Below are 17724 nucleotides of genomic sequence, written 5' to 3' on the forward strand. Positions count from 1 at the left end.
CCTTCAACACAATAATTGACTTTTGGCCTGGGCAGTTTGGGATTCCAGCTACATATGTGTACCAAGCTTGGTGCAAAGCAAAGTGACCTTTGGGCAATTCCAGGGAAGACCATCATCCACATACTGGGTTTTGTAGAAATCGGCCAAAGGACCAGACAGGAGTTTATAGGAACAAACAAAGCAAATATTTGCTGAAATTATGCAACCTCATTTCCAATGAAGTTGGGATATTGTGTAAAATGTAAATAAAAACAGAATACAATGATTTGAAAATCTTCTTCAACCTATATTCAATTGAATACACCACAAAGACAAGATATTTAATGTTCAAACTGATAGAATTTGTTTTTGTGCAAATATTTGCTCATTTTGAAATGGATGTCTGCAACACATTTCAAAAAAGTTGGGACGGGACAACAAAATATTGGGAAAGTTGCTCAAAGAACACCTAATTGGAAACAGGCGAGTGTCATGATTGGGTATAAAAGGAGCATCCCCAAAAGGCTCAGCCGTTCACAGGCAAAGATGGGGTGAGGATCACCACTTTGTGAACAGCTGCGTGAAAAAATAGTCCAACAGTTTAAGAACAATGTTTCTCAATGTTCAATTGCAAGGAATTTAGGGATTCCATCATCTGCAGTCCATAATATAATCAGAAGATTCGGAGAATCTGGAGAACTTTCTACACGTAAGCGGCAAGGCCGAAAACCAACATTTAATGCCCGTGACCTTCGATCCCTCAGGCGGCACTGCATTAAAAACGACATCATTATGTAAAGGATCTTACCACATGGGCTCAGGAACACTTCAGAAAACCATTGTCAATTAACACAATTCGTCACTACGTCTACAAGTAGAAGTTAAAACTCTACCATGCAAAGTGAAAGCCATACATCAACAACATCCAGGAAACGCCGCCGCCTTCTCTGGGCCTGAGCTCATTTGAAATGGACAGACACAAAGTGGAGAAGTGTGCTGTGGTCTGATGAGTCCACATTTCAAATTGTTTTTGGAAATCATGGACGTGGTGTCCTCCGGACAAAAGAAGAAAAAGACCATCCAGATTGTTACCAGCGCAAAGTTCAGAAGCCAGCATCTGTGATGGTATGGGGGTGTGTTAGTGCCCATGGCATGGGCAACTTACACATCTGTGATGGCACCATCAATGCTGAAAGGTACATCCAGGATTTGGAGCAGTATATGCTGCCATCCAAGCAACGTCTTTTTCAGGGACGTCCCTGCTTATTTCAGCAAGACAATGCCAAACCACATTCTGCACGTGTTACAACAGTGTGGCATCGTAGTAAAAGAGTGCGGGTACTAGACTGGCCTGCCTGCAGTCCAGACCTGTCACCCATTGAAAATGTGTGGCGCATTATGAAGCGCAAAATACAACAACGGAGACCCCGGACTGTTGAACAACTGAAGTCGTACATCAAGAAAGAATGGGAAAGAATTCCACCTACAAAGCTTCAACAATTAGTGTCCTCAGTTCCCAAACGCTTATTGAGTGTTGTTAGAAGGAAAGGTGACGTAACACAGCGGTAAACGTACCACTGTTGCTGCCTTTTTCCATGTAAATGAAAGAACATCAGCATGTGGTTAGTTATTTTGTGATTTTATTTTCTTAAGGTAAAACCCTTCAGCTGCTCCTTTGTTTGCACTTGTGCTTGCCACAGCAAATCCAAGGTGGATCTGCATGTTGAATTGGCACAGGTTTTTTATGCTGGATGCTCTTCCTCACGCAGCTCCACATTACATGGAGAAATGTGGCAGGGGTGGGATTTGAACCAGGAACCTACCGCACTGAAACCAAGTGCATTAATCACTTTGCCACCACCCCTCCTGTGAATCCTCATTTTAAAAACAAAAGTTGCTGTTTCCAGTAAGAGCCGCTGCCAGTACATCTGGCAAAGTAAATTTGAGTGTGAGGAGGAGGAAGCCCTGAGTGTCCCCTCTCTGAAATTAAATTTGTGTTCTTAAGAGCTGCTGCTGCTTTGCATAGAAAGGAGCCAGCTGAGGTGGTTCAGATGTCTGGTGAGGATGCTGTCTGGTTGCCACCCTAGGGAGATTTTCCAGGCATGTCCAACTGGGAGAAAGCTCCTGGGAAGATCCAGGCATGCTGGAGGGACTATATTTCCCAGCTGGCTTGGGAACGCTTCAGGATCCACAGGAAGAGTTATAGGACTTGGTCGAGGATAGGGAAGTGTGGGATGAGCTGCTTGGTCTGCTGGTACCACAACCTGAATCCAGTTAAGCAGTAGAGAATGAATGAATGATTGTGTTCTTGATGCAGAGTGCTGTTTTTCCCTTAAAAATCACAACAGATATTGAACTTGTTTGAATTAACATATGACACTTTATTTTTGGTTTTCCACAGGCTTGGCCTCCATGACAGTTCCTGTGTACATTGCAGAAGTTTCTCCCACAGACCTGAGAGGTCAACTGGTTACTATCAACTCCCTCTTCATCACTGGAGGCCAGTTCATTGCCAGTGTGGTGGACGGCGCTTTCAGCTTCCTCAGTCATGATGGGTGGAGGTATGAAGTTCTTCCAAGTTTGTGTCCTGCAAATAACTTTCTACACCTTGAGTTGATTGGTTTTTCTGTCTTTCCTTCATTTTCCTTCAAAATTTTAGTTCATGACAGTAATTACAGTGCAGTCATTTCAAACGTCTCAACAGGTTTTGTGAGTAGAATTTTGAGGGGAAAAATTATTTTTTTCCATTAACAAATTGTGGAAAAAGTGAAATGCTCTGAATACTTTCCAGATACACTCCAGTAGGGAAAAATGTCTAATACGGGCGTAACAGTTAACCAATACAAACTGAAAATTGATTTTAATGCAAAAGATGAGATGATGTTGATATGTGGGCCTATGGATCAAGCTAAATGTGCTTTGAACAGAATAATGACTTAATTTAATTTAATGTTATAAATTGGCTGAGTTAAGTTTGTTTTGTTGCGACTTCCACATTTTCAATCTCTAGTAAAAATTTATTTTAAGTTTATCGCAAGGTTTTCATGAGCCTGGTCACAGGAATGTTTCATTTCGTCAGGTTAAAACAAAACCAACATGTCCCATATCAGTAGTCAGTATTACAGAAAAATGTACCTGTTTGAACTTTATAGTAGTTTCACGACTTGATACTAACTGTTCAGAAAGAGAATGTTATGATATGCTATTTATAGTATGCCCACAATACCTATAGTTTCTTTTGAGCGTCTGCTATGCTGCGCTTTCTGCTACCGTATGCGGTGTGGCCCCCAGTGGTAAACAAAAGCTGAGCAGAGGCACCACCAATGTGTTGCAGCACAGTAGCAAAAACCTGAAGAATATCCCTGGTTTTTAAAGCAGACGTGTTAGAAGGTAAACAGTGACAATTTTGGCTTATTACAATTTGTCATGGAAAATGAATATATTTTAACAAATAATTGTTTCACATTGCTCCTGAATCGTATTGTAGCCCCTGTATCTAGATCTGTATCGCATCGTTTTATAAGGGCGCACCAAATTCCCCTTTTCTCCTCTACTCATTCTTCCTTCTCTCCATACTGTAGATACATGTTGGGTCTGGCCGCCTTCCCAGCTGGGGTACAGTTAATTGGCTTCTTATTTCTGCCGGAGAGTCCACGCTGGCTTCTTCAGAAGGGCCGGAGTGAAGAGGCCCGGCAAGTTCTCAGCAAGATCAGGGGAGGCCAAAACATTGAAGAAGAGTACAACTCCATCAAAACCAGCATTGAGGAGGAGGCGAAAGAATCCATCGGAGGTGACACAAACAGGACAGACATCTGTAGTTCCAAGAAGATGAATCAAAACTTTGTGATGTATGATAGCAACTGTAATATACAACATTTCAAAGTGGGGAAGTGTTATTTGATGTCATGACTGTGAGCTGTCATGTTGAAACTATCACGTTGAACTGAGATTCAGGAAGTTTGGTTGACCACTATGGTTGGAAATTCCAGTTGTAATAGGAATGGAGCATATTCAAATATCCCAAGTACTGTATGCTGCAATTTGGCATATTAACTTGTTATAATGTGACAATTAATATATGTCAGACATGCAAAAGATGAAATGTTCATATTCTATGATCACATGAGCTACCTGTCACGGGTTTCTTGTTTCACAGGGGGCCTCATAATGTTACGCATTCTCAACTACGGTCCAACACGCCGGGCTCTAATTGTTGGGTGCGGCCTTCAGATGTTTCAACAACTGGCTGGGATCAACACTGTCATGTAAGTTAACTTTTTTTATTCTGTATTACCAAACATATAATACTTTGGTTGCCCAACTCTGTGAAAAATGTTGTCAGGACTGAGTTATTGGATGTTACATGTAAAGGGTCTAGTGGAGGTGAAGCGCATTTGATTTACAGTCTTTTATTGAATGGTATTGGAACAACAATACCTTTTTGTTTGTTTGTTTTTTGCAGTCTATGTTGATTTCTTCAAAGGGTATGACTAGGTTGTCTGGACTGCTCTCTGGGACATCCTGAACATTTGTTGTATCCCCAACAAGTTGTTGAACACCATAGCCAGTCTATACACAGGTACTGCAGGTGCTGTGGGTCACATGGTCAATGTGCCTTCTTCCTAGTGAATTCTGGTATTTGTCAGGGATGTGTTGTGGCTCCTGCTGTGTTCTGTTCAGTGCTTGCATGGACTAGGTGCTGGCTTGGAGAACAGGGACTTTGTCAGTGAGGACAGGTTTACTTTAACTTTGTAGATGATGCTGTGTTCTTTGTGGAATCAGTGGACACCTTGATTGCAGCACATGAGAAGCTGAGTAAAGAGTCATTGTGTTTGGGTTGGTGAATGTTTTGGATCAGGTGTTTGTAGATGCAGTACCTATCCTGAGAACTAAGGTTGACGTGTGTAGGATCCCAGTGGTTCATGTCTTACTGTATATTTGTGAGACGTAGCAGTAGGTGTGGGTGATTTGACCTAAAATTGTTGAGTTGAGTTCACAGAGTTTTAAAAAGGAATAGTTCGGACCATATGTCATGCTTAGTTATCATGTTACAGGTTGATATATGTGACATGTCATAGAATCCAGTGGACGTTGAACTTGTTTGACCTTTACTTTGGGGACCAAGCATTCAACACTGTCAAAACTGTTCCATTTATTCATCCTATTAGCTCAACCAATAATTTGCATCACTTTTTCCCAAAATTGGGGCAACTTTAATTTTTGACCCCTGTACAAACTGAAACTGACCTTTGTCACCATTCTTGCAGTTTTTACCCCATAACTCCATAACATTCAGTCACAGATTGTCCAAACTATACCTTTTTGGAATTGTTACGATAAAGCAAATAATGTGATATAGTTTTCAAAATGATTAGAGCATCTTTTAGTTTTGACCGCTGTGTAATTCTTCAATTGACCTGGCTGCCTATTGAAAATTCAGGTGGATAATTGGTTATTTCAAAAGATTACTGTCTGAGTATTTGTGCTGAATTTGATGCTTGTATCACCATTTGCAGGATTGTTTCTGTTATCTGCTACACTAGTAAGGGAATGCCAGCTACAGCATTTTGGCCATGTGGTGTGCTTCCCTGTGTATGTGTTGAGTCCAAGGCAGACGTCCACTTTTCACCTGGCTCTGACAGATAAATGATGATATTTCAGAGCATTGTCAGTCTATGTGGTTGCAACTTGGTCCGTCTGAAACCTTCCAGTTTGTCTTCCTGATGATGTCCGTTGTTGTGTTGACAGTGTGTTTTGCATTATTGTCTTGTGACATTCTTTAATTTGGATGTATTTCTCTCTAAATTGTCAGACAATATGTTCATATAGACCTCTGACTTCATTCTGCTGCTTCCATCATGAGTTACTGTACATCATCAACATAGACCAGTGAAGCAGTTGCAGAAGCAGCCATACAAGAATGAACCCTGATGGGATTTTCACCATATTTCATAGATGTGTTTGGACTGTATGTTTGGATTGTGAACAGATCCTTTGTTACTCTACACTTTGGTTCTTCCATCACTTTTGTAGAGGATAATCCTGGTGTCATCCATCCACTTTGTTCCAGAGCCGTTGTGGCTCATCTGTGTACTCAATGCGTAATTCCATTCTGGCTTTCTGACTCTTAATGTTGATGAATCATTTGCATCTTCTGGTGTGGCCACTATGTTTCTGTTACAAAAGTTGTTTTTTTTTACCGGTCTACAAGGTCCTTGTTGATGTCACTGACTGTTTTCCTTCACAGTTCTCACAATGTTTGTCATCAGTTGTTTTCATGGTGGTCGACCCGTTCTTTGTCTGTTGTTCTGTACACCATCAGAATCCGTGGGGTTTGAAATTGACGCTGTTTCTCTATTTTTTGTCGACTTTAAAGTGTTGCCGGAACCTGAAAACTGGTGTTTTTGTCAGGGTATGAACATATTTATTTATTCTTTCTCCACCCCCCACCCCCCCTTGTTGAATTCAGGTACTACAGCGCTACAATTCTGCAGATGGCTGGGGTACATGATGACAAGCAAGCAATCTGGTTGGCGGCCGTAACCTCTGCTACCAACTTTGCATTCACATTGGTTGGTGTCTGGCTTGTAGAGAGAGTTGGCCGCAGGAAGTTAACCCTGGGCAGTCTCTTCGGTTTGTAATTGTGTTAGTGCTTCAGTAATTACTTAATTTTAATATGTGATAACTTCATAAATTATAGACTGTTGCATGAATTAATTTAGCATCACTTTATGTTCTAGGTTGTTTTGGCTGTAGGCAAGAATATTTTCAGTTTATTTTCATTTATATAGCGCCAAATCACAACAAGGTTGCCTCAAGGCGCTTCACACAAGTAAGGTCTAACCTTACCAATCCCCAGAGCAGCAGTGGTAAGGAAAAACTCCCTCTGGGGAAGAAACTTCAAGTAGACCAGACTCAAAGGGGTGACCCTCTGCTTGGGCCATGCTACTGACACAAATTACAAAACAATTCACAAAACGAACATACAGGAAATGTTGCCGGGGCACAGGACAATTTCCGGAACAGATACCACACCCATCTCTGGATGGAGCCGCACCTCAAACAGAGAGAAAAGTAAAAAAGCAGAATCAATTATCCAAAAGACAACAAATGCAGTGTAATTTGTCAGCATTAAGCAACAAGAAAAACAAGAAATATTAATGTGATCACACTCCAAATTGAGTAGGGGGGCAAAGCTCTTTACCGATCAATCTACGTTCCGACCCTCACCTATGGTCATGAGATTTGGCTCATGACTGAAAGAACAAGATCACGAGTACAAGCGGCTGAGATGAGTTTCCTCCACAGGGTGGCTGGGCGCTCCCTTAGAGATAGGGTGAGGAGCTCTGTCACTTGGGAGGAGCTCGGAGTCGAGCCGCTGCTCCTCCACGTCAAAAGGAGCCAGCTGAGGTGGCTCGGGCATCTTTTCCGGATGCCTCCTGGACGCCTCGCTGGAGAGGTGTTCTGGGCACGTCCCATCGGGAGGAGGCCCCGGGGAAGACCCAGATCACGCTGGAGGGACTACGTCTCTCAGCTGGCTTGGGAATGCCTCGGGGGTTCCCCCAGAGGAGCTGGGGGAGATGTGTGTGGATTGGGAGGTCTGGGTGGCTTTGCTTGAGCTGCTGCCCCCGCGACCCGACCTAGGATAAGCGGAAGAAAATGGATGGATGGATGGACACTCCGAATTCATAATTACTCATAAATTGAACACAAAATCGTACTTGCGGTCTTGCCTGTAAACCCCGATAATACAAAAAATAAAATCCACAGAATATGAAGTTTTTAATTTTTATTTATTTATTTATTTTAGTCAGGCATTGGAAATATTTTCATTTTCATTTTCGTGTCTGTCTTTGCGAAAGCCAAAGAACAAATTGCAAAGCTCGGCAACTCGCCTCAAGAGCTGATTGACCCAGAACAGTACGCTTGACAGAAAATCTTATGAAGCAATATTGCTTAGTACCAGTGCATGCCAAGTGCTTAGTGTGCTTGATTTCAGTGCAGAAGGTTTCCAGTTCAAACCACACCTCTGCCACATTTTTCACAATAATGCAGAGTTGCGTCAGGAAGGGCATCTAGCGTAAAACTTGTGCCAATTCAACATGCAGATCCACCTTGGATCTGCTGTGGCAACCCCAAGTGAAAACAAGGGAGCAGCCGAAGGGGCTTAACTTACTTACCGGTGCACAAAAACGTAACGTTACCAACAAACCACATTTGATGTGTCCCAATCTTAGATACACAAGTGAAAATGACAATATAATGTGGTCAGTCATGTCAGACAGTAACCTGAATACTTTATTCATCGTCTGTTTCACTCTCTTTAGCATAAGAACTGCTGCTGTCTTACACTCCAACCACAGTTGATTAATCAAGTTGACTGTTTTGTAACTCTTGAATGGCTGAGCACATGTAGTTTTTAGCAGTGACTAGACTAGGAAGCATGGGAAAACATGCATGGTAGGTGCACTGTGGGAGCAGGGTTTGGTACCCTTGTTCTGCATTGTTGTCATCATCATTATCTTCATCATCAGCTTCTTCGTTTAAGTCAGAATCTTTGACTGTGATGTCCATTGTCCCTTTTACCAGGTCGTGACTATGTACTTGTCTTGACACTTAGATTTGCCTTTGCACTTCTTTGCTCCAGGTGAAAGGTAGTCTTTTGTGTCAAGTGTTCCGTTATTTTTAGAGATGAAGCATACTACAGGTAAACCTCGTTAACTCGCGCAAGTGGGGGTCCACAAAATCACACCATGACTTAGCAAAAAATGCAAGTTAATGAGGTTGACCAAAAAAAAAAAAAAAAAAACTTCAAATCAATTATACAGTAGTCTAAATTTTCAAGGTCCACAAATCAATCGCGAATAAAGCCGAACGCGATTTACACATGCGGGAATTAACGGGTTTACCTTTACTTTCATCATGACGGAAAATCAACTGTGACACTGTGGACATGCAGCATAGTTTTCTGAGTTTGATCAGCACACAGGTGCCTCATCAATGAGACTCAGCAACTGGACAAGACCAAGGAAACATCTATGTACAGTATGACCACAGATAGTTGTTCCAAGTAGTTAGGGACGAACCTCAGGTTTGCCTGCGTGGTTGGCAATCATGAATCAGGATGACTCCATGAGGAGCTGGATGCATCGGTACTTCTTGACCTGACTTGTCTGGCTGCCTGAGCATAACCCAAACCTGAACCCCTGGAATAACTAAAGCAGAATCTGAAGAGTTTGATTATGGTTGTGGGAATTAACACATTAATTGTCTGACTTGTAATGTGACTTTTAATTGTCCAACCTGCATTTATGACCTCTGCCAAGGAAGCTGTGTTAGTGTTACCATTTTTCTTTCTTTGACGTGGCACCCGCATGTGGCTGATCATGCATGTAGATGATTATGTTTGTATGTCCCAGAGGGCTCCCACACAAACACGGGGAGAATATGCAAGCTCCACACAGAAAGGCTACAGGTGGGACTCAATCCCATGACCTTCTTGCTGTGAGGCTCTGTGCTAACCACTAAGCCATCGTGCTGCCTGCTTGTATGTATATGATGATGTGTAACTGATGATGGCTATGGGTGATAGTTTGTCAGTTAGTTATAGTTTATTAATTTCCAAAGGTAAATTCTGTTCCACAGCACTGTACATTCACCTTAACGATATACAAAAACATGACATGTCAGCCAATACACAATAATACAGAATCCCAACAACTGGCAGTAATATGTAGAATTCTTTCTTCCTTCATCAGCAGCGAGCTGTGGATGTTCTGTATAATGGCTGAGTGGATCCTTGTCATTTGATTGGTGGCTTGTATGTCACGTGACATGTATTATTTATACCATTTTCCATTGTGTTTCATTGACCGTGCAATAGTTCTTTTTTTAGCGTGCAATTTCAGGACTGTATGAAATGTGCTATTGCACGCTCCGACCACCGCATGTGCTCACACTACCAGGGGTGGTGTTTGTTTTGCTAGCGGATGACGATTTGAAGGAGCTAATTTTTTTTGGGGGGGGGGGGGAGTACACAAAGTCAGTGCACGGCATCGCGGACTACAACTAACTGTTGTTCTAAATTGACTGAGAACAATTTTGGACTCTAATTTAAAGTTCACATTGGACTGTTGACATCAAAACACCAGTCGAACACTAACCGTAAGTCCCTTTTTTATTGTTTATAAAGTAATGAAATATCAAATGACAAGGACCTATTTTAGCCGCTATATAAAACAAATAATGGGTGTTTTTTTTTCATTGTTTCAATGGAACAAATACTTAATTCGGTGAAAGTTGGAATGTTCCACTCAACGAGGTGAAGCTGAGTTAAATGGAACATTCCATCTTTTACCTCATGAAATATTCGTACCATTTAACTCACAAACATTCATTATTTGTATACTGTTGTTTGCAGTGTGTGTGATGCTTCACAATTAACCTCTGAGAGACTGTCAGCGGGGAGACCTACAGTAGTGTTCAGAATTTATAGTAGTGCTATGTGACTATAGTAAGTCCCTTCGGCTGCTCCCTTGTTTGCACTCGGGGTTGCCACAGCAAATCCAAGGTGGATCTGCATGTTGATTTGGCACAGGTTTTACGCCGGATGCCCTTCCTGCCGCAACTCCACATGACTAAAAAGATTAATTCAGGTTTTGAGTATATTTCTTATTGTTACATGGAAAACAAGGTACCAGTAGATTCTCACAAATCCAACAAGACCAAGCATTCACGATATGCACACTCTTAAGGTTATGAAATTGAGCTGTTAGTAAAAAAAAAAAAGTAGAAAAGGGGGTGTTCACAATAATAGTAGCATCTGCTGTTGACGCTACAAACTCAAAACTGTTATGTTCAAACTGCTTTTTTAGCAATCCTGTGAATCACTAAACTAGTATTTAGTTGTATAACCACAGTTTTTCATTATTTCTTCACATCTGCAAGGCATTAATTTTGTTGGTTTGGAACCAAGATTTTGCTCGTTTACTAGTGTGCTTGGGGTCATTGTCTTGTTGAAACACCCATTTCAAGGGCATGTCCTCTTCAGCATAAGGCAACATGACCTCTTCAAGTATTTTGACATATCCAAACTGATCCATGATACCTGGTATGCGATATATAGGCCCAACACCATAGTAGGAGAAACATGCCCATATCATGATGCTTGCACCACCATGCTTCACTGTCTTCACTGTGAACTGTGGCTTGAATTCAGAGTTTGGGGGTCGTCTCACAAACTGTCTGCGGCCCTTGGACCCAAAAAGAACAATTTTACTCTCATCAGTCCACAAAATATTCCTCCATTTCTCTTTAGGCCAGTTGATGTGTTCTTTGACAAATTGTAACCTCTTCTGCACGTCTTTTATTTAACAGAGGGACTTTGCGGGGGATTCTTGCAAATAAATTCGCTTCACACAGGTGTCTTCTAACTGTCACAGCACTTACAGGTAACTCCAGACTGTCTTTGATCATCCTGGAGTTGATCAGTGGGTGAGCCTTTGCCATTCTGGTTATTCTTCTATCCATTTTGATGGTTGTTTTCCGTTTTCTTCCACGCGTCTCTGGTTTTTTTGTCCATTTTAAAGCATTGGAGATCATTGTAGATGAACAGCCTATAATTTTTTGCACCTGCGTATAAGTTTTCCCCTCTCCAATCAACTTTTTAATCAAACTACGCTGTTCTTCTGAACAATGTCTTAAATGTGCCATTTTCCTTAGGCTTTCAAAGAGAAAAGCATGTTCAACAGGTTCTGGCTTCATCCTTAAATAGGGGACACCTGATTCACTCCTGTTTGTTCCACAAAATTGACGAACTCACTGACTGAATGCCACACTACTATTATTGTGAACACCCCCTTTTCTAAAATTTTTTACTAATAGCCCAATTTCATAGCATTAAGAACCTGGATTAATCTTTTTTAGTCACATAGCACTACTATTATTCTGAACACTACTGTATGATCTTGCCAGCCTTCTCGGTTATACTTCTCAGATTTGTTCGATTTGTCAAAGTTATATGTAAAACACACCTGTTGAGTACAGAAGTTTACCTGTTTTTTATTTCGGGGGAACTTGTGAGGTGGTGTCATTTTGTGAGCTTTCTCAGTTCTCTCATTGTTTCACCTCTAATGAACCAACTATTACAAAGATATATTTTATGGTTGTAGTTGTTTCTATTATCATTTGTTTCCTATTGTTATTTTGGGGCCTTTTTTCAGGTATTAATCCTGTTCAGTGTCACTCAACAATGAAGTACTGTGGCACTCCTGCATGTTTGATTACAGCTTTACAGACATGATGTTTGTCTTTAAAACAGGCACTGGTCTCAGTCTGACTTTGTTGGCAGTCAGCTTTTTACTGTCAGCTCAGAGTTCTCCACCCATCACCCTCCACCCGGTCGACCCTCAAAACTCAACCTGCACGCAGTACGAGTAAGACAACAAGCAAAACTACAACACATTCAAGGGCAGGGATGTGAGCAGCTGAACCTGCTGACAGAGTGGTTTCTGTTCCCATGTGTGGCTTTATAATTAATGAGTGGCATTACCTTTTGCACTGTCCTACAGATACTGTGAAGCCTGCATGTTGGATCCCAGCTGTGGATTTTGTTATCGTGATAATGGCACCACAGTATACGACTCCTCCTGCGTTCCTGTCAATCAGGCTTCCACTGACCATGCAGCCTGGGGAAGGTGAGTCAGTGATTTTCTTCGTGACGTTGGGAGAGGAAATGAAAGGCTGAACATTCAATGCATGTGGGTGTTATTTAAATAAGCATCTCTATGTGGAAAGAGGAAAAGACCACGACAGCACAATCGGCACTGTAAAAGTCAAAAACTGAAGACGTGTTGAAAACTGGGGTTGTGGGAAATGGGGAAATGTAACGTTTGAAGAACTGAGACTACTCTTCATTTTGACCACAGATGAGTTGTTTGTATGTGAAAATGTTTCACAACGCAGAGAACGCGTGGAAAAAAAATCCAATAAGAAAAGACACATATGACTCCCCCACAGAAAAGTGCTGAAACCACTGAGAAGAAAGCATTTTCTGGCCACTCACTCAGACTTTTTCTGCCAGAAAAAATGCTATATGGAGACCATATAGACACAATGCGTGAATTAACGTCACAACAATACGACGACAACGACACAATATACACATTGTAACCAACTCGCCTTACCACTTTTAGCCTGGAATTGCCTTGAAACCTTTGGAAAGGCCACTCACTGTCAGTGCCCTGGACGGAAGTTTGCTGGCCTGTGTGTTGTGTGGGCCGCTGAAGAGGAGGTACTGCTGGCCCACCACCACCAGATGGCGCCCTGCTTGGAGTGCGGGCTTCAAGCACGAGAGGGCGCCGGAGCCACTGGGAGTGACAGCTGTCACTCAGACAACTCATCACCATCTCCATAAAGGCCGGACTGCGACTCCACCTCCTCGCCGAGAAATCAACTACCAATCAGGTAATTTTCTCTGCTGACTCAAAACATTGAGTAATAATCTGAACTTCTTTGCAGCCGTTTTCCTGTGGTGTGTCCTTATCTGTGGGATTGGCGTTTGGTGTGATCAGCGACGGCTTCGCTTCACACCCCAACCAGATAAGTGGTTAGACAGGAGCTGCACGAGTGTGTGATTGGAGGTGGAGGTGCTCCCTCCTTACTGAATACAGACTGTGGGATTACTGAGTGTGCGACCTCACACTCATCAGGACTGTCTCTGTTCTCTGCCAGCAGTACCGGGTCTGACTGCTGAAGACAGCGGCCACCTGGGGCGCAGGGCTTGGCGGCTCCGGTGTTCTTCAGCTCCGTTGGCAGTGGAAGCTGTGTGGATCCAGCTCTTCTCTCGCCAGGCGTCTTCTATCGTCGAGCCTGCCCACACGTCACCTGGTGTATGATTGACAGTCACTATATTGTTATTGTCTGTACGTCGTTGTGTGATTCACAACATTAAATTGTTACTTTTGGCTTATCCATTGTCCGTTCATTTACGCTCCCTGTTGTGGGTCCGTGTCACGACACTTTCACAACAGGATTTCTCGGCCAGCGTCATGGATCCTGAGGGGTGTCAACCATCACTTGAACAGCCAATGGAAGAGCGAGGTGCACAGGCGCCAGCAGGAGGCGTGTTGGGTGAGCTGCAGCACATCTTAACCGCCTTTACCGCTCGGTTGGACTTAGTTACCGAGCAGAGCAGTGTTCTCAATTGTAGGATGGAGGCTCTCACCACCCAGGTGGAAGCGCGTGCTCAGGGCGCTGCTGCAGCACCTCCTCCTGCTGACCGTGTGCCAGAAACAGACATTCCGCTGGTCGTTCAACGAACCCCCCCACCTTCCCCTGCAGCATACATAAGCCCTCCGGAGCCATACGGAGGCTGTGTGGAGACGTGCGTGGACTTCTTGATGCAGTGCTCACTCGTCTTTTCACAGCGTCCCGTCATGTACGCAGCAGACGCCAGCCGGGTGGCTTATGTGATCAATTTGCTTCGAGGAGAGGCACGCGCCTGGGCTACGGCGCTTTGGGAGCAGAATTCACGGCTCCTAACGGTTTATACTGAGCTTGTGAGGGAGTTCCGACAGGTGTTCGACCACCCTCATAGAGGCGAGACCGCTTCAAGTGTGCTGCTGTCGATACGGCAGGGGCGTCGGAGCGCAGCGAAGTATGCAGTCGACTTCCGCATCGCGGCAGCGCGAGCCGGCTGGAATGCTGTTGTGCTCCGCGCCGCCTTTGTAAACGGACTGTCTCTGGTCCTTAAGGAGCACCTGGTGGCGAAGGACGAGCCGCGGGATTTAGATGGGCTTATCGACCTGGTTATACGGTTAGACAACCGATTAACGGAACACCGACGGGAGCAAGATGAGGGGCGTGGTCAGGCACAAGCCGTCCCTCTTCCTCCCGGGTCCGAAAGTAAGCCGACTTCCCCACGCTCCACTGCCAGGGCTCTCCACGTGACAACAGCTCCCCCTGCTGATGTTGCTATGGAAACGAGCAGGGCCAAAAAACGATCAGATCAGAGACAAAGGAGGCTGATCCTTGGAGAGTATTTTCTCTGCAGCTCTACCGAGCACACACAGAGAGAATGCCCCAAACGGTCAAAACAGCAGCACTCGTCCTTAGAGACTGGGCTAAGGGTGGGTCACAACACCCACGTGGGGAAACCCCGACAATCTGCATGAATCCCAGTCACGATCCTGAGTGGGGATCTAACCCTTCATGCCCCAGCACTGGTGGACACGGGGTCAGAGGGGAATCTGCTGGATAGCAGATGGGCAAAGGAGGTTGGGCTCCCTCTAGTGGCCTTACCGTCACCATTGTCGTTGCGGGCGCTAGATGGCACCCTTCTTCCACTAATCACACACCAGACACAGCCAGTGACATTGGTGGTGTCTGGGAATCACAGGGAGGAGATTGTGTTTTATGTAACACCTTCTACCTCCCGAGTAATTTTGGGTTTTCCATGGGTGTTAAAACACAATCCCCGGATTGATTGGCCATCTGGGGCTGTGGTTCAGTGGAGCGAAACCTGCCACCGGGAGTGTTTAGGATCCTCGGTTCCACCCGGTGTGACAGCTAAGGAGGAGGTTTTAGTCCCCCCCAATCTGGCGGCGGTGCCAGCCGAGTACCATGACCTTGCTGACGTCTTCAGCAAGGATCTGGCACTCACGCTGCCCCCGCACCGTCCGTACGATTGTGCCATTGATTTGATACCGGGCGCTGAGTACCCGTCCAGCAGGCTGTACAACCTCTTATGTCCGGAACGCGAATCAATGGAGACCTACATCCGGGACTCGTTAGCTGCCGGGTTGATCCGGAACTCCACCTCCCCGATGGGTGCTGGTTTCTTTTTTGTGGGCAAGAAGGACGGCGGACTCCATCCATGCATTGATTACAGAGGGCTGAACGAGATCACGGTTCGCAACCGATACCCGTTACCTCTGTTGGATTCAGTGTTCACGCCCCTGCATGGAGCCCAAATTTTAACGAAATTGGATCTTAGGAATGCTTATCACCTGGTTCGGATCCGGGAGGGAGACGAGTGGAAGACGGCATTTAACACCCCGTTAGGTCACTTTGAGTACCTGGTCATGCCGTTCGGCCTCACCAATGCGCCCGCGACGTTCCAAGCTTTGGTTAATGACGTCTTGCGGGACTTCCTGCATCGGTTTGTCTTCGTATATCTAGACGATATACTCATCTTTTCTCCAGATCCTGAGACCCATGTCAAGCATGTACGTCAGGTCCTACAGCGGTTGTTGGAGAACCGGCTGTTTGTGAAGGGCGAGAAGTGTGAGTTCCACCGCACTTCTTTGTCTATCCTGGGGTTCATAATCTCCTCCAACTCCGTCGCCCCTGATCCGGCCAAGGTTGCGGCGGTGAGAGATTTGCCCCAACCAACGAACTGTAGGAAACTACAACAGTTCCTCGGTTTTGCAAATTTCTACCGGAGGTTCATCAAGGGCTACAGTCAGGTAGTTAGCCCCCTGACAGCCCTGACCTCCACAAAAGTCCCCTTCACCTGGTCGGATCGGTGCGAAGCCACGTTTAGGGAGTTGAAACGCCGGTTCTCGACTGCACTGGTTCTGGTGCAGCCCGATCCCAAGCGCCAGTTTGTTGTTGAAGTGGATGCCTCTGACTCAGGGATAGGAGTCGTGCTGTCCCAGAGCGGGGAGTCCAACAAGGTTCTCCATCCATGTGCCTACTTTTCCCGCAGGTTGACCCCAGCTGAACGGAACTATGACGTCGGCAATCAGGAACTTCTTGCGGTGAAGGAGGCTCTTGAGGAGTGGAGACATCTGTTGGAGGGAGCATCGGTACCATTTACGGTTTTCACGGACCATCGGAACCTGGAGTACATCCGGACCGCGAAGCGTCTGAACCCCAGGCAAGCCCGCTGGTCGCTGTTCTTCGGGCGTTTTGACTTCCGGATCACCTACTGCCCCGGGACAAAGAACCAACGGTCTGACCCCCTGTCCCGGGTGCATGAAGAGGAGGTCAAGACCGAGCTGTCAGACCCCCCTGACACCATCATCCCCGAGTCCACTGTCGTGGCCACCCTTACCTGGGACGTGGCAAGACCGTCCGGGAGGCCCTGACACGGAGCCCGGACCCGGGGACAGGTCCGAAGGACAAGCTGTACGTCCCACCAGAGGCCAGGGCTGCGGTCCTTGACTTCTGTCACGGTTCCAAGCTCTCCTGTCATCCAGGGGTGCGAAGGACCGTGGCAGTGGTCCGGCAGCGCTTCTGGTGGGCGTCTATGGAAGCCGACGTCCGGGAATATGTTCAGGCCTGCACCACCTGTGCCAGGGGCAAAGCCGACCACCACAAGGCCCAAGGCCTCCTCCAGCCTCTGCCCGTGCCTCGTCGCCCCTGGTCTCATATTGGCCTGGACTTTGTCACGGGTCTCCCGCCGTCCCAGGGCAACACCACCATCTTAACGATAGTGGACCGGTTCTCCAAGGCGGCCCACTTCGTGGCCCTCCCGAAGCTCCCGACGGCCCAGGAGACTGCAGACCTCCTGGTCCACCACGTCGTGCGTCTGCATGGGATTCCATCAGACATTGTCTCGGATCGTGGTCCTCAGTTCTCCTCCCAGGTCTGAAGGAGTTTCTGCCGGGAACTGGGGGCCACCGTCAGTCTCTTGTCTGGGTACCACCCCCAGACGAACGGGCAGGCAGAGCGGACGAACCAGGAACTGGAGCAGGCCCTCCGCTGCGTGACCTCCGCGCACCCGACGGCCTGGAGTGACCA

General features: G+C 45.5%; 1 protein-coding gene across 6 annotated transcripts in view; it reads left to right on the top strand.

The window, feature by feature from the left end:
• LOC117515331 (proton myo-inositol cotransporter-like) overlaps nt 1-17724 on the top strand; it is a 50111-nt gene that overhangs the window by 13599 nt on the left and 18788 nt on the right. For all 6 annotated transcript variants that reach the window (XR_004562127.1, XM_034175832.1, XM_034175833.1 and 3 more), the window contains exons 2-7: nt 2381-2540; nt 3561-3769; nt 4136-4244; nt 6449-6612; nt 12299-12413; nt 12549-12674. Coding sequence is in view for 5 of the 6 variants with exons in the window: in XM_034175832.1 (XP_034031723.1) it covers nt 2381-2540; nt 3561-3769; nt 4136-4244; nt 6449-6612; nt 12299-12413; nt 12549-12674 (883 nt within the window). In the remaining variant the exon portion in view is untranslated. The remainder of the gene's footprint in view (nt 1-2380; nt 2541-3560; nt 3770-4135; nt 4245-6448; nt 6613-12298; nt 12414-12548; nt 12675-17724) is intronic.

Source organism: Thalassophryne amazonica, chromosome 8, assembly GCF_902500255.1.
Source record: "Thalassophryne amazonica chromosome 8, fThaAma1.1, whole genome shotgun sequence".
Lineage (NCBI taxonomy): Eukaryota > Metazoa > Chordata > Actinopteri > Batrachoidiformes > Batrachoididae > Thalassophryne > Thalassophryne amazonica.